At 42.2% G+C, this 22208-nt stretch overlaps 1 protein-coding gene across 2 annotated transcripts in view; it reads right to left on the bottom strand.

Moving 5' to 3' along the window:
• LOC129377471 (urotensin-2 receptor) overlaps positions 1-22208 on the bottom strand; it is a 44853-nt gene that overhangs the window by 14066 nt on the left and 8579 nt on the right. For both annotated transcript variants that reach the window (XM_055057428.1, XM_055057429.1), the window contains exon 3: positions 20839-21217. In XM_055057428.1, the coding sequence (XP_054913403.1) occupies positions 20839-21217 (379 nt within the window). The remainder of the gene's footprint in view (positions 1-20838; positions 21218-22208) is intronic.

Below are 22208 nucleotides of genomic sequence, written 5' to 3'. Positions count from 1 at the left end.
TGTCCAACATTGCATAACATAATTAAGCAGCCTTGTCCACGGGTGTTCCTCCTTCCCCTGGAGCTGCAGTGTAAATAATCAAATCAATTTCAATTCATTTGCACACATTTCTACCAAAGTGAAGCTTTCATGCCGTGTGGAACATGGCAAACTAAAGCAGAAACCCTAACCCCAGTCTCTGTCGCATGCAGACGTCTGCAGAAGTTTCCTGTTTGTTGGCGTGTCTTGGCTCTGTTAAGTTCCCCTGAGGCAATGCGACGTCCCCGCCGGCCTCCTCCTTGTGTGATCCGACCTTAATCAGTCGACCATCTGTCAGCCATCACTTAACGGGTTCTTCCCACGCCTCCCACCGAGCGCTCGTCCTTCGGTCCCGCCCTCCAAACATGCTGCCTCAGCACCTAATTGCCTCGATTAACATTTGGAATGGGACGGGTAATCTGTTTACTTTGGCCAGATGAAGACGGGCGAGATGTTTATTGGATTACGTCACATCTCGGATGATGACATGAATTCTACCAAACCCAACACGCACGCCGCCCGTCTTAAACCAAGTAATCCCAAGTATTAGAAAGTCTTTGCTCTAATCAGATCACACAAAGACTTCATTTGCCTAAGTTTCCAGAGCCGTGCTGAGTCAGGTGTGACAGGATGTACTTGAAATCCCCTTTGGATTACAAATCACAGCTTGTATTGATCTGCCATGTAATCTGCACCCTCTCATGTAGTCGTAATCAAACTCCTTCAGCGATCAAGCTGAAAGATCTATGCTGCTATGAAGACCTGATGAAATGCAGAGGTTGATGAAGGGTTTTAGTCCCGTCTGCCTACATCATGTCTAAACCCAGGAGTGTTCATCATGTAAACCAACGAAGCAGAACAGAGGTTCAGTCGGCCAACGCCTGATCCTCTCTGTGCTTCAAACCTGGCATTGTCTGCGTTCAGAGCCTCTGGTCGGATTACTTCGGCGCTCTTTCGGAGCAGGATGATTAAATATGTGGGTGCCAATCCATTTAAAACGTTAAAGGAAAATAAAAGAACCGTAAAGTCAGTGTGAAGCGGGGCAAATGGCCCGCGCACATCTGCTAAAACAGCAGAGATGCGATCAATACTTCTTTCCTGAGAGATCTGAAGGGTGGCTGATCTTGTGGATCCATTCCCTTTCAACAACCGGTTCAAAGAAATCACTCAATTCAAGAAGCCGGACTCGTGTGATTCATGTTGTCCAAGCGGCATTAACTTCTAGGGTATAATTTAGTTTGGGATCATCCCCTCCTTAACAACCAACAGATTTATGTTCAATATTCAGAAAAAAATTTGAAAAATTATTTAAATTAAGGACTACAATTTCATTTGCCATTTTAATTGGCCTGTACTTGTATAGTAAATCAAAGGACTCAAATTTTACAAATGTTTCATTGCTGCATATAAAAACGGGACACAATAAGCTCAGTGCCGGTCAGTACATTTAGTTTATTGATGAACCTTTCGGACTAATGCTGGCACTGAAGGCTCCGCAGGGCCAGTTTATTGGAATTGCAGGAGTCCAGACTAAATATGATGAAGGTATGGATATATTCTGGAGATCACTAATGGCATAAGGGCCTGAGTGTATGTAAAAATATCAGATTTTTTTCCAAATAAGTAAATAGAAATGTTGCACGTTTATGTTTAATATGCTGTCTGACACGAAGTGGCTACTTTCAGAGGGGAGTGGTGTTACAGGGCACAAGAAGGGTTTTGGGGGAATTAACATGGAGATACATAGAAAAAGTTCTCTGATAACAGAGGTCATAACTTCAGAATATGTTTCTGCTATAGTGGTATTGCCTTAGAGGCTTGTGACGCATAGAGCACTCTTTATCTTGGATTGTTTTACAACCAGATGTAAGTTACACTTCTGTCCATAACTCCCTTTTTTTTTTCTCAATGCCGCTTCCCCAGAGGTTATTGTAGAAGAAGAAAGCCGCTCGGTGGAAGACGAATGAGTAATTCATGTCCGCGAAAGCCGATGAGAGATACCACAAGATTTCAGATGGTGAAATCTTTAGTTCTTTGAAGCGTCAAGACTTCAGAGAGCGAAAGCACGTCCTTGCTTTGGACCAAATGATTGAGCGTCTGGAGACGGATCAAGGCTAAAACCAACAGAGAACCTTTTTAAACTACGCTAATTAGCATGAAGCAGAAGACTCCAGAGAGCAGACGCAGCCCCCGAACCACCAGCAGTCGTGCTTTCAGAACAGAAGACAACAATTACGGTTTCCCCTTCGATTCCTGAAACTAGTCAAATCCCAATCGGCCCGCTGGACAATTACACTAACCCCATAATGATGGTTACAAAAGAGGATGCGGACTGTTTATTGTCTGCAGTTCTCTAGTCAATGTAACAAGTTCCATATGTGATAAAACCAGCTTTCACGTATTCTTAACAAGTAAAGAATTGCTCAATTCTGATACCAAATGTGGTAGAGAGGAACAAATCAGCTGGACAGGTGTAACGATTCATTGAATCATTCTAATACCTTAATCGGCGAAACTATTTGAGGCAAACGTGAAGCAGAACACGTTTCACTGTTTACTGTAACGTGTTGAGGCCAGATAATGATTTGTGTTGCGCAACACTCTTCCTTCCGCTAGTGAGCTGTTGACGAATACCAAGCGCCATCAGCATAACGCAGAGAGACATGAACTTTCTACACTGAAGGGATGCTCAGATATGAAAATTGGGGTCAACACTGACACCTGATATGACCACTGCTGTCATGGCAGAATTCACCAATATTTTACTCAATCGCTTGATCAATCACCAGAACAATTGCTAGATCACTGGATCACTTGATCCCAGAAAAGCAGTTGTTTACAACATGACCGCCTACAATCGTAGAAAGTCAGAGCATCAGAGTAATTTACTGTCTAATGTAATAAATTCAAACATGGAAAATTCTTTGAATTTCATCCAGGCGGACGGATGTTTTATTTGAGGCTGAGCTCTGACAGAGGAGTCTATCCTGACGCAACAGGCTTCCAGTCTTTCACACACGACGCTGATGATCCATGAACCATGATGAAGGCTAACACAAGCACACGGAGTAATCTTCCTGAGGACTTGTGCAAATTTATTAATATTCATGTTTGATTTTTTTTTCATGCACTTCCAGAATTTCATCATTTACAAGCACCGTATTTTAGTACTCTTCCCTGAAATGTGTCATTTTGCATGATAATTATCGCCCAGGCGACATGAGGACGCACCGCAGAACTCCTCGACTCTTTTGCAAAGTGCATAAAGCGGAAGGACGTGACTTTCAGCGTCCAACTGCTGGATTTCAAAACACCTCGGATCGTCCTTCCTGAACCGTCGAGTCGGGCGGGTCGGGTTCAAGTGGAGCCATCGTCCCTCCGTCTGCTGGCTAATCAGTTTTGACGTTTTGAGGCCTGAGGTTGTTTTACAGTCACAGCAGAATCTGCTCTTGGAACTCGATCATGATGTATGAGCATTTCTTTGCACTTTTCCCGCCTGTCCTGGTTTTTATTCACGCAATATACAAATAAAACTCCTTCAAAGACATGAATTAAAATCATAACAAAGGAGATGTAAAGACTTATGATGCATTTATTCTGATTTTACAAGTAAAACTCAAGTGCTGATCCTATAACTTTTTACGTTTTTTTAAAAAAGTGAATGATTTCTATGTGGAGTGTTTGCGTTGTTTCCCACGGAAGCCCAAAACAAATTTAACCCGATTATAAATATAACATAATTAAAAAGTGACTTACGGAGCCATAAAAGCGTCCTCCTCCTTCGGTAATCTGTCTAGATTTTTGTTATTTTTTGCTCGGTTTTCTTTGGCTTCTCCACAGCAGAACATCTGATTAATTTGAGTTCTTTTGGGAACTCTGATTGGGTGTTTTCATAGAGCGCGCGCCCCTGAGAGGCCCTCTATTTACAATTACAGCCCAGTGCGTCTCAGAGTCAAGAGTTTCATTGTGTAATTAGTCTGTGGGAACCGCTGGTGGGAGAGTTGTAATCCCAGACTGACGGATTGTCAAAGAACCTTTTATTCACCATCGGGATCTGCATTCGTTCCTGTTGGCAGAGGGAGAAACCACTCTCACCGTTGTGTTTTTTCTGCTGCGGTCCGCTCCTCGGATTTCAAGTTAGCTGTGAGGCAGGAAGGTTCTGCCTAAGGGGCAGCAGGTGGCAGAGACGTAACTTGTTCCCGGCCCTGTTTGGATGGAGCCACATTTATCACTGCCGCCGTTTCGGAGTCAAAAGCTCCTGAGTGCAAAAACAGAAGAAAAAAAGAAAAGGGAGTTTTGCGCTCAGGCCTTCGGCGACCATCACAGACACATCGCAACATCCAGAGAATGAGCAGAGTTGTTTCGACTTGCTAAATGCCACAATAGCGTGATAAAGAATATGTCAAGGGATTTATTTCTTTTCTTTCATGCCTTCACGATCATAAGCTGAAGAGCAGCATGACTCGATCGGGTGTTTGATTTGTGAGTCACGTCTGAATATGTTGCAATTTTCCATCGAAGCTAAAAGCTGCTGTGACAATGCTTTATTGGATCATCTCAACACTAAACAGGATTTCTGCTGTTTTGTTTTTCCATCAGAAATCCTATTGACAGAACTAATTGTGGATCCCAAGCATCACTTTTGTGCTCATCACCCAGAACTATTTTGTGAAAATGACAGAAATCTTTAGCTTCTTTGCCTAATTGAAAGTAATCCATTGTGGAACCCATTAGTCATCAAACATGTGCATGACTCATAGCTTTGTCATCGGCAATAATTCAATCGCTGATTCCTACTGAACATGCCATTCTTCCACTTCGTTTTCATATTCAATGCAAGGACTGGACAGGGAGACATCATGTGACGATCAACTTTAACAAACTGAAACAAGAGGAGCATCGGAAACAACAACAAAAACATTAAAAAACTGACTGGGTGTCATAAACTGAGCTCACAATTTTGGATTTTAGTCAAATTTGCTTCCCCTCCCCCCCTTCATTTCTTGATTAGCACGTTTGCATCTGCTTCTGTTTGCAGCCGCAGTCGAAGAATGCAAAGTATTTGTTGTCCTGACAATGAAGGGAAGGGACTGTTGTGTGCTTGGCTAAACATCATGAATGTGACAAAGCAAAAAAACAATGTTGTGCACGGACTTATCAAGAACAGATCAGATGTGGTGGTGGGTGAGTAACAGCCAGCACTCAGCTGGAGGCTCGAAATGTTCCCCAGACGAACAACAAATCACTTTGGTTGGGTGATGTCGTAAAACACCAGATTACTATCATATTTCGACTTAAAGCAGTGGAAACAATGAAGGCGTTACCAATATTGTCCGTTCATAGAGACACTTTTGCAGCTTTTACTGTTGTTGTTAAACAACAGTCATTTAATAAAACTATCCCTGTACTCAGTCGGTACCTTTGTTGTCCAAAAACGTCGGATGCAAAACTGCAAGGGTTAAAAATTGTCATTGTTCTCACTAAGATTAACTTTGAAATGATTAAAGCATTGTACCAGCATTTTATCAGATTTCATCATGTCAAAATCTGCCCACTAAAAAAAATAGATTCCAATAGAAATGTTCTGCTGTTACACGTAAAACACAACAAGATCACGTTTTTAAAAATCAATGTTATTCACTAACTCCTAATCTTAAGCAACTATTCATCACATTCTCCCCTGGTGGAGCATTGTGATTCTGTCTTGCTTTTCAGTGGCTTCTGAAGTTTCATCGCGTAGCATCATAAAGCTAAAGCCTCGCCGCCATTGGTAGTCGATTCTGCAGTGTATGCGTGAGATCATTATCTGAGATGGGTGGCTACAGATTTCATCTGATCTCAATCTACTGCTGAATGTAGGTCAATTTGACAGAATTTTTGGAATTGCAACTTAAATAAGAACATTTGCTCACATCAGCATGCCAAATGCATGAAGGGACTCCAGAGGAGGGCAGTCTGATGATCTATTTTCTGATTAATCTAGCTAATAGTTACTTGGCAAGTCACCAGCTGTGTTTCCATTCAACATATGATTGCGTAGAAACTCTTTCCGATGTCAGGTTTTGGTGCTGGGATCAGGCGATTTTTCGGTCACAACACTGCAACAGTAACAGTTTTTGTGCATCGTACGAGTCGTGTGATCAACAACCGACCGTTGCCACTGGTGCAAACCATGAAGAAGACAACATGAAGACGCGGCATGTTTTTAATAACTTATTGTGTGAGCTAACTTTTTTCACGTGTGATTTTAATTGCGTCACTTATTTGACTGAAACACAGCAGCTGTGGCGAACTTGTGTTTTTTTGGCATTAGTAGAATATTGGCAAAAGGTTTAGATGCCTTTGTGATGGAAACACAGCTGCAGACGGTGTACAGAGCCCTGAACTTTCATCCCATCTCAGTCAAACGTTCAATAAGTACAAGTAAAACAACATGAGTGGCAGCATGGTTTAAGTCGCTCGCTGTGTTTGATTTTAATCTGGTATTCTTAAAAGCGGCTCTGCATGCTTTAACGTTCCTTACATTAGCAGGGCACTCATACATGTTTTGAAGACATTTTACATCTTGAAAAAAAAAAAACAGCAACATGATTGTAAAAACAATAATGTTGCCAGAGTGTTACTAATTTGCTTCTAATTTTAGTCGCGACATTTAAGGGATCCATGAATGGATTTAAATGAAATCATCTGAACTGCTCTCTTGTTTCAGTGCATTCAGGAAACCACTAATGACAGCAGAGAGGAAAGAGCTCGATCCTGTTATTTAAATTAAATCATTCTTTATTTATTCATTTCTTTCTTTTTTTTACACATCTTTAGCAGTGATGCCCGTGAACGTGGTTTTCACGGTAGGCAACCTTTTGGGATTGAAACGCTTGGTAGTTCACATTCAGTTTGCTTTCTACATTTCATATTCATATTTCATATCGGACCACCAGGTGTGAAAACACAAACACTCGAATCAAAATGGCCTTTTTGTTTTTTTTCTTTTTTTTTTAAAGTGTCAACTTTTCTGGTTACTGAACCAGAAAATTACCTCCATATTTTTCTGGCAAATCTTCAGCACCTAAAGGATGCAGGAGGATGTCCTTTGAAAACCGGACCTCCACCTTTATGAACCTGAACAAAGCAACTTATGTTCAAACGGAGGCATCATAATGAAGCCTAATGGAAGCTTCCTAGTGTGCGATTAAACTGTTTACGGCATTTAATCGTTGGGAGAGGTAGAGTGAATGTTTGAATTTGATCGATCTCTCCGTTCCTTCATTTGCAGGAACGACAGAACGAAATGAGGGCAGCGTCAAATTATAATGGCACGTTTGCGGGGTGACCAGAACGGTGACTGTGGCACAGACGTCATTGCACATAACTGCAAGGTGGAGGTCAGGAAGGAGGGAGGAGGAGAGATGGAGCAGCAGAGCACGAACGGAAAGATGAATCTGTTTGCTTTGCTATCATTCTGTCAAAGACGACGACCAAACTTTTGATTTTTGGGCGAAAACTGGAACACAGAAAGTCTCGAATTCACTTTCCGACGACTTTGCAAAATGGCAACAGTGATATGAGGATCTGCCAGGGAAAAAAACAGCAAACAGCACAGAGTGGCTCCCAGTGACAGGCTGGGATCAGAGTATGATGAGGACGAGGCCTGTTAACTGTTAGACGCTTGAGGAAATTAGCAAAGGGGTACAAAGTGAAAGTCAAAACCAAGATAAAGTGCTGCACTATGACGAGTCAACATTACAATCATCTCTGCAAATAGACAGACAGATATGCTACAAAGGCCTTCTGCTCAACCTGTGACATTCAACTTGTGACATTTTTCATTTGCAAATGAAATATGATTTGTTAATAGTCGGTTTTTGCTTCTATTTTTATCACGGCAACATTTTTTGCAGCATTTTGCTGTCGGATTTGTCTGAGTTTTTCAGCGTGTCTGCTGCGCATTTTCACCAGCCTGTGGTGGGTTTCGCTGCTGGCTGTGCGCTTCCACTTGTCGGCCAAAGTACCGAGAACACTGCAAAGTCGGTCACCTTTGTCATTAGTTAAAGTCCAGTTGCGTGATGAAGGTTCTGGAGGTCTTTTAGGAGCAAAACACTAAAACTGGAAACCAAAAAGTGTCCATCTATGTAGAGAAATATTCCAGAAGGTGACTCTAAATGAACACAAATGTGTGCAACAGTTTTTAGATTAGCGTTTGCAATAATCCTCTGCTTACTCTCTGCTAGGCGATCATTTTCAAATCCTAATAAAATACGCGACGAAACATTGAAAGACCGAGAGGTATAAACAGTTAGACTTCAAAGGCGAGACCGAAGAGACGGGGTGACTGTGGGTGTTTCTGTGGTAACTGTGCAATTAGCTGGAGGAAAACGCCGGCATGGCTGAACTGACAGCCCTCCCTTTGCTCTCAGATCAAACCGAACGGGGAATCCTCCGGAGGGAAACACGGTCGGATGGGAAGGAAAAGGTCAGCCAGTCGTGTCGGACTGCGTTCTTCTTCTCTTCTCCTTGCTGGTCACAAACACTTTCATCTCGACAGAGAGAGGGCGTCGGCTCTTTAACGACGAGTTCTCTCCTTCCACACTTTATTCCCACTCTGATGATTTGGAGACAAACAGAGGAAAAGTGGAGATCCGGGGGAAAAGAATCTCCATTTAGGACGTGGATGCATTCCTTCAGCCCAGAGACGAGATTCTCTCTGAAAACCTGACATGCCACACGAAAAAAAAAACAACTTAATTTGGTAGAATGTCAGAAAACTTATTAAATATTAATATTATTCTATAAAAATAAAGTCTCTCATTAAGCTATTTGCTATCTAGTCATCAATCGGATAATCTAAAGACACTGTATCGATTTTAAGTCTGCAGAATATAGCTGCAGATATATTCTTATCAAGCGTGTTGTATTTTAGATAGTAAAATGTTTATTTTCTTTCATTGAAGTCATTATTTTAACTGGGATCTTGAACGCATTTCTAATATTGCACAAAAAAGGCTTAAATGGAAAATTTGCAGAGTGAGAATTTCTTTTTTACGCAACTAATCGTCCCTGATTAATCAACAACGAAGCCCTACGCTATCACCAGATAGAGTTCTGACGACGACCTGGTCGTTTCCTTGGATAGAGGGAAGAGGGAGCGCTTTGTTTCAGGACGTGTTTGAATAAATCATGGCGGGTCTTCCCGGCAGTGAGGGCCTCCGCTGAAGGCATCAGGTCTGAACCCCGCCTGGCCGACGGGAGGTCATGACTGCTGAATGTGGCGGATTCAGATGAATTCCTTCTCCTGCATAAATAACGCATGAGCGGAGACATTTCAGAGAAACTGAGATCAGAGTCAAGTATCTGATATGTCAAGGACGGGAAACCAATACTGGGACGTTTTTTGACTGGGAGCGTCTATAGCGCTTCTTATCTTCAAGGACGGGACAGACTGCTTTGTTGACGCTGCTGCTGGTGGCAATCAACTCCAGTATCCCAACGTCGCCGCATGGCGTGTTGACACATCATTAACATCTGCTTTGTTTGCCCTCCACATTTCTAGCTAAACCCTCTTTTTTTTTGTACCCTATTTGAAACAAGAGAGGTTGTACATTTATTCTCATAGTTTGTGTTTTGGATCGACTCATCATTTGTCTCTCTTTCCCCGCTGCACCCGCTCACCTGTGATTAGCTCCTTTGGTCGCTTTCGTCATTTCCTCCTCTGTTTAAGCATCTCTCTCTATCCCTGCACTTGTTCGCTACATGGTTTCCGGTCTCGGTTCTGTCCTCTTGCTCCTCAGTTTTCTGTGCAGCATCGACCCGTTCAACACGATCCTCGCCAGCTTCTGCCTCCTGACTCGCCATACACAGATACCTGAGGTTATCCAGTTCAGTAAGGATTGGTGGACGCAAAAAAACAAAAATAAACAGTGAGCCAATAAACTAGAAAAGCTCAATGGAACGCTGACCATCAAAAAGCAAAAAGAAGCACGATTCGTGCAAAGTCTAGGACATAAGTTAAAGTTTGCTAGTTATCAAAATACCTGCGATGACCTCTTAGAGAAATGACCTCTTAGAGAAATGACCTCTTGGAGAAATGACCTCTTGGAGAAATGACCTCTTGGAGATGCGCATCAGGAGAAACGAGGTTGTGAGAGAGGAAGAACACGAGTCAAACAAAAACAAGAAAACACTCTCAAGCTCTGACCTTTCTAAATGTCAAATATGTGAGATTTTTTTATTTGCTCATGACGTTTTAGTTTTCTTTTTAATTCTTTATAAAAATGAGAGGTAAATGCTTTCAATGTCTCACAAAAGCACTGGAAGTCCAGCTGGGTGACAGTAATTTAACTTTCACAAATCACAGTCCTATCATTAGACGTGGAACTTTTTGGCTGTTTTTCTTTTTCGTGTTTCACTCACTGTATTATTCCACATGTTTCGAGCAATAATTATAACTACAGTGGAGAAAGTGAAAGTGTGAATAAACATTTCAAAAGCAGAATTCAGGAGAGATATGTGCAGCTCTGGATCTGGAGCGGTGCTCAAACATGACAAATCACAGAGGCTGAAGCTGAAAGTGTTGAGGGTCTTCACGGTCAGACGGGCAATTTCTATCTTGAGAGCAGAAAAAAAAGAAAAAAAAGAAGCCTTTAAACTTGTGGAGATGCAAAAAATTGTTTGAAAACATTTTGTTTAAGTCTCTTCAAAATCCCCCAATGAAGCGACAGAATATGAGATGCTCCTGACCGGAGTGCGATAGCAACAAGTTCAGGATTTTGTTTTTTGAATGCTCTGGTTTTTATCTGCCTCTGGGTTTGATGCCAGATTGTGTGCAGACAGCAGACACGCTGACCCTGGGTCAATGGATAAGTATTTACAAGCATGTGTTCAGATGAGAACCTGAGAATGGTACACACACACACACACACACACACACACACACACACACACACACACAGTTGCCCCGAGTCGCTCACACACACTTCATTGCAACAACACAAGCGGAAACATTCTGAGTGCCTTTTTCTCTGAGAGTTTCACTCGATCAATTTCTCCCCGCAGCCGTAACCTTCCGCATGGCTTTTTAATGACGTGAGGAGCGTCGCTTTTCTACCGTCTGACACACAACCTCACCCTTTCTGCTCTTGCGTTTATCTCTTTGCCCTCGGTTTGCCTCCAGAGGTCGGAGGCCTGTTCAAGGACTCAAAGCCGTGCAGGCGTGTGACACTTTCAGATAAAGTCTCTGTGCCTCAGTGCCTCCCAAATCACACGTGCCTCCCAAATCACACGTCCGCTTTTCAAACGGCTGTCGCTCCAGTCGTTGTGCTGCGGCAGCTGTGAAGGAAGCGCGTTGAGGTTTAGAAGTCGTATTCTCAAGGAAATCTTTTCGGTGATATGAGCCGGGGTTTGGAAATGTGTCGTCGCCTGATGTCCTGGAGCCTTGAAACGCGTTCATATCTTTATAACCTTTTTAAATGTCATGTTACAACAAGGACCAAGACTTTAGCAGGATATATTTGATTAATTGATGAAATAGGTTTTAACACATTTAAAATTTCAATGCATTTCATCAAAATGTGGAACCCAAGTTTCAGTGTTTTAAGACTTTAGTTTAAAGCAGGGTCAGGAGATGAACCTGAACCAAGATAAAGAGGCACTCAATCCCCTTTCATCTCTGCAGGATCTTGTTTGACAGCAGAGAGTCAGGACATTTATCGATTACGGGCGGCAGTTTCCGAGACAACACTTCCTGCAGCCAGCAAAGCTTCAGATCTGCCACGATAGGAAGAAGATCAGCAATTCTCATCTGCATTTCCCAAAAAGGAGCCGAGTGAATGCAATCTCTGGGAAGGAGGTCGATAGTTCTTGCTCTGACTTGGGTGAGCGAGAAGGACTCAGTGGGAACCTGAGCTTAAATCCTTCAAACTACTCTTGCTGATAGATATTTGTAACAATATGCGCGATATTCTCTTCTGAACCAACATTTCAGCAAACCAATGCGACTTGTGTTCTGGACGCCTAGAAATCTGAAGCTTATTTTGTAGGTGAATCTTTTTCTCGTCTGACGATGTTTCCAATGAAGCTCGGAAAATTGTCCGTCTGGCTGTTTTCAGAAATAAAATAGAATTTTTTTTTCTTTTTAACATCAAACCTTTTTCTAAAGAGTCAGTGAAGTCTTTCCCTTCTTTTGTGTGTTTTTATTTTTTGGTCAAACATAAATGCTTGAGATCATTGAACTGAAAAAAGAAAGACTTGAGTAAAGGGGGAGGGGGAAGCAGGTCTCAAAGGATGACATTTTGGGAAGAGAAACAAAACTGGTCCCAATGTGAAAAAAGTGATTGTGTTAAATTACGTGACTAATTATGTGACTGATCGCATTATTTGGAAAGTAGAGTGCAAGTTCACCAGTGACAGCAGACCTGTTAAAAAAAAAGAGCCTGTCTCACAACAGGAAGTAGCCTGAGAATCCAAAGACCAGCACATTACGCTGTTATAACACTGACAACAGAAAACAAAAAGTCACTGACGTTTATTAAAGAGAGGCTGGACTGAAATCTAATTGGCAAGTCCTTAAATGTGGCTGAGTTAGAACAATTCTGCAAAGAGAGGGCCGAGCGTTTCCTCTGCAGCAAATTTACCAGATGCTTCATGGCACCAAGTGGGGGAACATCCAGAAATTAGATTTAGGAGGCAATAACATAACATATTTAATTAGAAGCTGGTTTTGTGTAAGACTATGTGGATCTAAAATGCATTTAACAATCTAAAACAGATTAAGTGACTGAGTGCAGTTGCATGAGACCAGGAATATTGTCTCGTTCTAATAAGCAGTGATCTCGCACCGAAAAACAAAAAATCTTTAGGAATTTTACAAAGTCGCACGTACGCGGTTGAACATTTCTCTGTCGTCATAGGAAAGCTGTCAAGCCTCAGATCATTGTTCCTCTGAACACCAAACCCTCCCAGTTCAGCCTTGTGTGAATAAAGAACCGACACAGTGAGAGGCTCTCGCCCAGCGACACATGAATGGAAAATCAGCAGAGCCAAACCACAAGCTGCTTTAATACGAGCAATGCAGGACCAGTGGCTTGTTATTTCACTGTGTGTCGTGGGGAGTAATGGAGGTAGATTTTTTTTCCCCCTTTGGGAGAAATATTGATATGATGAGGTCATCCTGTTGCTCATTCTGTCAAAACCAATAAAGTTTACAGACTCGTTTAGATTTTTAGCACACCGAATGCTGTCATTTTCCTTGTGCCTTTGGCTCTGACAACCAAATAATGTTAACAGCAAACGCACTTGGGTACATACCAGCTCAAGGGGAACACGAATTACTGCTGAGTAATTTGGCTATGAAGTTCAGACGCTGATGTAAACTCAACATCTGGCCAACGCGGACTGAACGGCTTCATTCACTTCCTTTACTGCAGACTGCAGTAAAGGAAACAAAAATCGATGTCAGTTTAAAATTCCACTGAAGGAATCCAGCTCAATGGGAGAAACCCCAGACGGATCAATGGAGGGGAGATGAGAATCGAGTGGAAGTAGTCATGTAGGAATTGGACGCTAATGAAATGGCTTTGATACAAGAGTGGATCCAAACTAATGGCATCACGTTTCAATGCAAAATATGTGAACATTCTGGACACTCTGACAAGATGCAAACTTCTACACCTTTTACTGGAGTTTTATTCCATAGTGCAACACAACATAGTGCATAATTGTCTGTCATCAACAGCGAAGTGCAATCCAGGTTGTGCGCCACGTCTATAAATAGAAACTCGTGTCAGACTGGAAGCATACCAGTCGTGACAGTACTTCACATGCTGACAAGCAGCAGAAATATGGTTCTGTAATTGGAGCGTTTTCTTTGAGAAAAACCCCCATAAAGACAAATGCATTCAAAACAAAGATGCTGTATTATTAAATAGAAGTTTCTACAAGCTGAATTTGGTAGTTTGTGGAGTTGCAGTTATTGAGTTGTAAAGAAGAGAAGTTGCATGCTGTCATTAGGAGGGAGCTCCCAGTGAGGAGCTGGAAAATGAGAGTTCTTGAACCTGGTTGAGGCAAAAGCCTTCAGGCAAAAGCAGCAGCAACCAGCATGACAAACTCAAATCACCGACAGAAGTGGAGGCTGTCAAATCCCACTCCGACTTACGGGCATCGGGCTTTGACAAAGAAAGAAACATAAATCTGCTTCTGCTGCACTGATGCTTGTGCTTTCTCCAAGTGAAGTCAGCAGCAGTTATTGGGGGTGAGAAGATTTTCAACCTTCCAAAAACACGTTTATTCTAAACCTTTTTCCAGAAACACAAAACTGGAACCCAGCCACCTGCAAGGGGACACTTACTGGACTAAAGATGTCCTCTTTTGTGTCCTGATAAAGCACCAAACAAATACGGCTATTTACCATTTATCTCAACTACAGTGTCAATGAGAACAAGCAAAGCATCAGTTTAAGGCCAGTGACCTTGTTTATGGAATAGAAAAATGATCCATCCATTCATGATTGGGTTCTACATGACAGGGAGGGAAATACAGATGTCCCTCCTGGAGTTAGGGTTAGCTAACCACAGGATTCTCCAGTTTGGTTGGTGGATACCAACACGGTCCTGGTCCACAAAGGATCGGTTCCTTCAACAAATTGTGAATCTCTGCCTGTGTCCTCACAGTTTGAAATCCCTGGAAAACCTTCTAAGAGAGGCTTTCAGGATGTATCCTGATTAGGTGCCGTTGAAATCGTAAACACAAGTCATTTTGGGGGCGATGGTCTGGAACAGAACACAATGCATCATTAACCCAGAAGTTACATCAACAAAACTGAGCTTCTGGGTGGTGACAGCAACAACGCAAGATAAGATAATCACAGGACAGAGAGGGTGACAGACAGGGAGAGGTTTGACCACCTCTGAAAGAGCATGTGCACAATAAAGGGGATTCTAACCGTGGACTGATTCTTCTTATAATCAATCATTATATTATTGTTCCATGTCACCCATTGTGTAAAACGTGTGCTTTTCTCCCGGTGGGATGCTGTGAGTGCAGCGAGTTGAACGTCCAAGCCTTGAGTCAACAGTAAATCATCAATGGAGAGCAATAGTTTTGTGATTTACTGTCACATGAACAAAAACTCTGTTTAATTTTTTTAAACTCAGCAGCACCCCAAGCACCGCGGCTGACTCTGTAAATTTCAGAGGAACAAAGGATCTAAGCAGAGCTTCCCTGGACAACGGAGCTCCAGACTTCTGGTTTGTATCTCTGTCTGTATCCAGAGGGTAAGTCTGGGCCACCTGCGGCAAACGGCTCATTAAATTTTCCCGGCACCAGGATCTTGTTCTTTCAGTCGACACGCATACCTCATGTCCAGATGTATAAGTCTGATAATAAAAATGAAGGCAAAGATCAGCTCTGTCCACCCAAACTCCTGCTTTGTGCTAAAGAGTAAAAGGAGCATATTTACATATCAGTACAATAAATTCTCGGATATATGTAATCTTATCTTAAATAGAAGTGACCAGCAATCAACTTTAGCACTCCCAGAGCAAAACAAGCAAATGAATATTTCAAACTGTGTTCATAGGTTCATCTTTTGATTTCTCATTTGCTTTTTCATACCAGCTCACAGGGATCTGACCTTTACGTGAGAGGGAAGCTCCGCATTCATGGCTGTAAAAATTACAGAAGCACTCTGCTGTCAATGAATAATGCATACGAGTAGAACAAATGCACTGCAAAAAGTCTGCATGTCTTCATTTATCTGCTTTCCCCTGGCAAGAGGGAACAGAAAAAGTTCATTTAACACGTTATGCCGATGACTCCATCATTCTTGAAAATCCCCCCTCGGCTTTGCTGATTTATTTCCTCATTTTATCTACCAGGAAAGAGAACAAGCGATCCAGCTTGCCAGTGCGACAATGAATAGGCGATTTCTGTAGCTGTATTTTTAGAATGGGTCGAGAGAAGGCACTTATCAGAACCACGCTGCTTGCACAGAGAGAATGTAATCTTACGTCTGTTCCCCATGGGTATGATACGGTACAACAAACCAGTAGACAGACTTTGACCATTTTTTGGGTGAGGTTTATATTTGACTGACTTGACTGAAACAATGTCCACATTCTGCCATATGTCCAGCAGCTTCCTGAGACACTTTGTCAACACCAAGAATAAATGTCGTAATGCATCGGGAATATGAATGTTTCATATGAGTGGAACAACTGCACTCTGCTTGGGCCTGATCGCTAGTTTTAGTTGGAATAACTGAAGCTGTGCGTTGACTCTAGATCTATAACTCTAGATCTATAACTCTACATCTATAACTCTAGATCTATAACTCTACATCTTTCCTCTTCAGGTCCAAAGATCATAACTTCAGTTTTGTTTCTGCTCAGCTGGAGAACGTTTGGGCACATCCACACAGTGTCTGTTTTAAGCATTTATTCAGTGGGTTCAGAGTCGCCTGGTGAAACTGTGTCCTGCAGCGATGCATTCTGGGTACAGAATGAACGTCGTTTGCTGCACCGCATCACGGGTGGAGAACTTGAGGGGAGGAAATGGAACGTAAACAGTTTCCTCCCACTTCAAAACAGGAGCGCGAATGTGAGCGAAATACAAGTCGATGCCCAAAGCTTCGACACAGACGTCGAACTTTATTCAGAAAACAAGAATCGATCTGGAAAAATTCATTGGTGGGAAGCTAATTGTTTTCAAAGTTAGAAGAAGCGCTAAAGTGCTAAACAAAAAAAAAAAGTGCTTCGCTAATAGAGGATTGGCGGAAGTGTCCCAGTACTCTTTCCAGTTCGTTACCAGTGCAGCTGCTCTGTCCTGTGAGATGCCGGCATTTGAGGTTGTAATGAGAAAAAATGTGACTTTTTTTGTGTTGCCCTGCGACATCTTACCGCTGCTCCACAACAAGACAAAAGAGGCTTCTTTTTCATTTGGCTGTTTTCATCAGACACCCCCGTCCCCAAACATCTGTCTCAGTCCCACTTTGTTCTTGGCATCCTCTGCTGTGTCAAAGACCTTCTGCACAATCTTCCTGAATTTATCTTTCTGATCCTCCTCCTTTATTCCTCCCATGCAGCCCTGACATCCCCAGCAGAGTAGTTCCACTATCTGGCGTCTGCACATGTCCAGCCAGACATTTTGCACTTCGTCTCGGACTGTTAAACCAGAGCTGTCCCTCTAATTTACTCTTTTCTAATCCTGTCCATTTTGGTAACTTTCTGTGAAAATCTAACCATCCTTTTAGCTCCTCCGCCTCCAGGAAAGCGAAACTCTCTCCAAAGCAGATGACACCACTGTGTAGTTACCCTTTCCTTTTCACTGTCGCAGCCATCATTCTGTCATAAATCCTCCCTAACAAGCATCACTTCTGCTCTCTTCTCTCTTCTTCATCTCTCTCATTCTTTGGGAGCGCTCAACAAGTTCACGCACGTATTCTGACTTGCCTCTGGTGCCTTTTTTCACCTTTGACCTGGAGCATACCTCGGCATCTCCCGGCTCCCCTCCAACCTCTCACTAAAGAACACAATGTTGTCTGCAAACAGCCCGTGGGGAGTCCTGCCTGACCCGACCCGTTCGGTGAGCCGGTCCGTCACCACGGCAAACAAGACGAGGTCCACATTTGACCCCTCACCCCAAACCCGTAGAGTGTGCGAAAAGCCTTATAAAGTGTTTTGCTAAATTGTGGTAGAATAATGTTACAAAAGCAAAAAAATAAATAAATAAACATATTTCTTTAACTTATAGCTTGAGGTCATTACAATCAGTACTGAAAGCAAAATCATACTATATTTATATTGACTAAGGAAGAAATTGACCACAATTTAGATGAGCTTCATCATCTTCAAAAAAATAAAACAAAACGAAAACGAAAAGTATTTAATAAACTTCTGTCAAAGGTTTCAACACAGGAAAACCACAAAAACTCCTAAAGTTCAGAGGTTTGAAGATATATCAAGTATCAGTATCGGTATTGGCGATACAGGAAACCGATACCCTGCATTTTCAGCGTCTCGGTTCACTACCGAAACATGCAGCATCACACACCTCTAGTAGAAAGACGTAAATCCAGGAGCAGAGTGGATCAAGAGGAGCAAAGAAACTTTTGACGTTTTGACAAGCCAGTGGAGGCATGAGTCAGCTTCTTTACTTCTTCCCAAACCCAATCTCAGTCCAAATCTCAGCAGATGTATTGTCTGGATTTTATTAAACCAACAAACCTCGGAACGCCATTCATACTTTGGAAGATCTCCACTTGCGCAAACAGAGTGCGTGTTTTATTAGCTGCTAAAACTAAGCATGGTGTGAAATATATGAGGTGTTTTACAAGGAAAACCACGGTAAAGTCGAGGAGAGACACAAAGAGCAAGCAACAGTAAAAATACTTAAGCTGCTATTAAATGGATTATGTCTCTTTCTTATACTACACCACATGTTGGAGGAAAAGCAGACGACGAAAACGCGCCCGCTTACTGACCATTTTCCTACATGGTGATTGCTGATGATGCAACTTCATGTCCATCTCACAGGAACAGACAGTTCAGCGCTTTGTGTTTCCAAGAACAAGACGAGCTACTGAAATGTTCCGCAATTTGTTTCAAATAATCATCTAAGTCAAAGCCTGACTTGTTTAACTCTGTCTTGGTGGAACTGCACATCCACTGGGCTCATTATATGAACCACTTCTCAGTGAAATGCTAGTGAAAACGTTTAACACTTGATAGATGATGATGACCTAATGAAGGTGGAGTGTCAGAGCAGGAGCTTCTTAAAGGGGCAGTATTATGTGAAGTTGACTTTTTTTAATGTTATTTCTACATCAAAAACGTACATGGAGCGTTGCCTTGATTCTTTCATGCATCTTTGAGAAATCTCAGTCTCTTGTGGCAACTATTCAGCTGTGTAAAACGTCTGGGTGGACATAGCTCCGCCTTCGAGGACAAAGCTCCTCCTCAGAGCTGGAGTTTCTGAGCGTCTGCCTCGCAGAACAGCCCTCCCCCAGTCAGCTCCTTCAGACTAGCTCGCACCAATTAGCAAACACCTGGGGGACCTGTACATCAGATGAACTCATTGGAGGAGCTACTTCTCAGCGGCAGGTAAAAACGTTGCTATCGGGTTGATAGAGTAGCCATGTCGTGATGACTTTCTGAAGGCAGGAGTTTTTAAAGAGACAGAGGCCCAATTTCAAGGTGATGAATTACGAAGTCAAACGTTTTTAAGTCATGTTTGATATATTCAGCATTTTTTATAACAATTGAATGTAATAGTTACTTGATTATGACACAGGTACAGATTATGACACTCTGTACCTGTAAAATACATAACACTTCCCATCTCTGGAGTGAGTGCAGCCTTTCTGCGCCGTCCTCCATGATCTTGTGAGTTATGGTTGACGTGACTTATTGAATTCCTGAAGGTAAATAAAGCAGGCAGCATGGGCAGAAACTGCAGCAAACAAAGCTAACAAAGAAACACCATAAATCTGATAGCAAGCTTGAGATTCGTTCTTCTGTTTGCCTTCCTATATGACGAGAGAGCTGTAATATTCTATTTTATCCATTAGGACTTGGTTCTGATCAAAGCTCTGAGTTGATATTTCATCATCTATATAGCAAATATTACCTGTAACAGAATCAAATCAGACCCTGCGTTGAACTGCAGGTGCTTTTTTGTTGTTTTTTTTTCTGTTTGTCAGCTCAGCCTGTACAGACATTACTTTGTGTTCCCTCCAATTCCCATCAATCGGCTCTTCGTCGCCCTCCTTTCCCTGTAGGGAACCTTTGTGCCCTACATCTAAAGCCCTTTAATGCAAGCATGACTCATAACCGCCAGGCACATGAACAAATATAGAAAAGTGTTTTTCCCAACCCTGGAAGCGGGGCACCTAGAGTTAAAAGGAAGCTAAAATAATCCTTCATCTTTGGGAAAATGTAGTCCCAAAATGCCCCATTTTGGTGACTGTCTAGAATCTCACCAACACACTAACTTTGTGAAGACAGTAGCGTTAAAAAAAATGTCTTTTTCCTTTCAATGAGTTTTCATACAGTCATACATAGTATCATACCTGTATCTGCCAGCAGTCAAAGCAATACAGGTTTGGAAAAGTCAGGGCAAACTACAACAGGGGAGTTTAGCAACACAATCTCAAACTTTTACTAAGGAAATAATATGTTTGTTTTCACACTTGATCGGTTCTTCTCTCCATTTCTTTAACCAAATGACGTGAACATCGTTTACAGCAGAGCAGTTCAGGCACTGACGCTGTACACAGTCAAAAAATAAAAAAGTAAAAATAACTAAATAAATTGATCTTTGTGCCGATGGGTGTGCTGGACGTTTGCTGTGAAATTGATTTGAGTTCCTCGAACTGAAATACGCCTGAATATGTGTTCATTTACCCTGAACTGAAAATATTCATTTTCATTCACAACATCCAAATGACAGTGAAAGAATCTTGTCGATTACATCACAAAGACTGATGCCTCTGCAGATTTCCATGGACATTTTGCTTTTTTCCCCATATCTGCTACTGCTCTCCTGAGCTGTCTGTCAGGCGATGGATGCTTATCCAGCTACTTCTACATGGCAACTTGAATAATGCATGTCTAATTTTATTGGTGGAATGTTAAACAGTTTTATCAATACATTCTGGCACAACCGGCTCCGTCAAGAACATTCAGATTATTGGTCCAAAATGAAAATGAGTTTGACATCCCTAGACTAAAGCATCAGGATGCTGCCAACGTTTCAATGTTAAAAGATATTGACGTTGAAAGGGGAGATAGACACGCGTTGCACTAATTCAAGCCAGAAGAAGGCTGCTCCTACCGCACAGGCTGCTGTTGTGGGCGCGCTGGGAAGCCGTGTGTGTGAGCATGAAGCTCTCTGTGCACTGCTGACTGCTGGCGGACGGCGACCTGCGGGGCGACCTCTGGAAACGGTTCCGTCTGTTGAAGTAGCTGCCGGCCGACCACGACCTCTTGTGCTTCCTCAGGTACTCCTTGTAGTTCTTGGTGAGCAGCGTGTAGAGGAACGGGTTGATGCAGCTGTTGGAGTACGTCAGGCATGTGGTCAGGTAGTTGATGTTGCGTTTGACTTTGGAGGAGAGGGGCAAGGAGGGGCAGAACTGGGTGAGCAGCTGCCAGATCCAAAAGGGCAAGAAGCACGCCCAGAAGAGGAGCACGATGGTGAAGATCAGGTACAGCACCTAGAGGAACATGGGAAAATGAAGATTTCAGAAATCCGTTCAACCACAACCAGGGAGGGGATGGGCAATCCTGGGTATGTATCCTGGGTCCAACACACTTGAATCCAATAGCTGAATATTTCCTAAGTGCAGTCAAATTCACCAAAGTCCAGCTAATGACCTCATTATTTGACTGCAGGTACTGAAGTGGAGATACATCTAAAGGTTGCAGGATGCTGGCCCTCGAGGCCTGGAGTTATCCACCCTTGTGTAATATAGTGGTGAGAGATAAAATCTTTATAATTATTAATTATGGCCCCATTTACCCAGTGCTGGTGGTGGGAGATAGAAGGATTCTGATCAGAAATGGCCTGGGGCTACAAAACTGCTCTGATCATATATTTGCCCAATTTGAGATTTTGCAAGTACATGTCCTTCATGGAAGCATGACAATTCTGTAACAAAACCACTGTTATTGTAACAGGGTCTGAACGTTACGGGGTTGAAGATTTTCACTAAACGTTGCCATAAATCCACATCAGCTGGGAACGGAGCAACATATGAGATAATAAAAACAAGAAATTAATATATTTCTCAAAGACAATCCTTGACTTTTCCCCAAACAACAATAAATACAATTTACGTGCTGTGTTGAAAGGTTGAGCTTGATGATGACGGCCTATGGATAAAAATAATTGAAGGGTTAGGGTTAGGGCTCTGTGTGAGCGGGAAAAGACTTAAGTGATGTCACTTCCAGGGTGCTGAAGGAAATTGGACCGAACCATCATTTCTAAAATGGATGTATTGGTATGCTCTTACGGGGTTGAAGAAAACTGGAGGGACGCGATTAAAAAGTGTGATTTTATTAATAATTCACGTATTTTTCTCATATTTCTTTTATATAGGTTAAAGTACACCCAAAAAGTGTTTATAATGGTACAAATAACTTGCAGTTACTGGCTATTTTTATTTGTTTTATATTCAGTGAAAAATGTATTTAAAAAGATGTAAT

Source organism: Poeciliopsis prolifica, unplaced genomic scaffold (assembly GCF_027474105.1).
Source record: "Poeciliopsis prolifica strain line A6 unplaced genomic scaffold, Auburn_PproV2 SCAFFOLD048, whole genome shotgun sequence".
Taxonomy (NCBI): Eukaryota; Metazoa; Chordata; class Actinopteri; order Cyprinodontiformes; family Poeciliidae; genus Poeciliopsis; species Poeciliopsis prolifica.
This window is presented reverse-complemented; position numbering and strand designations above follow the sequence as displayed.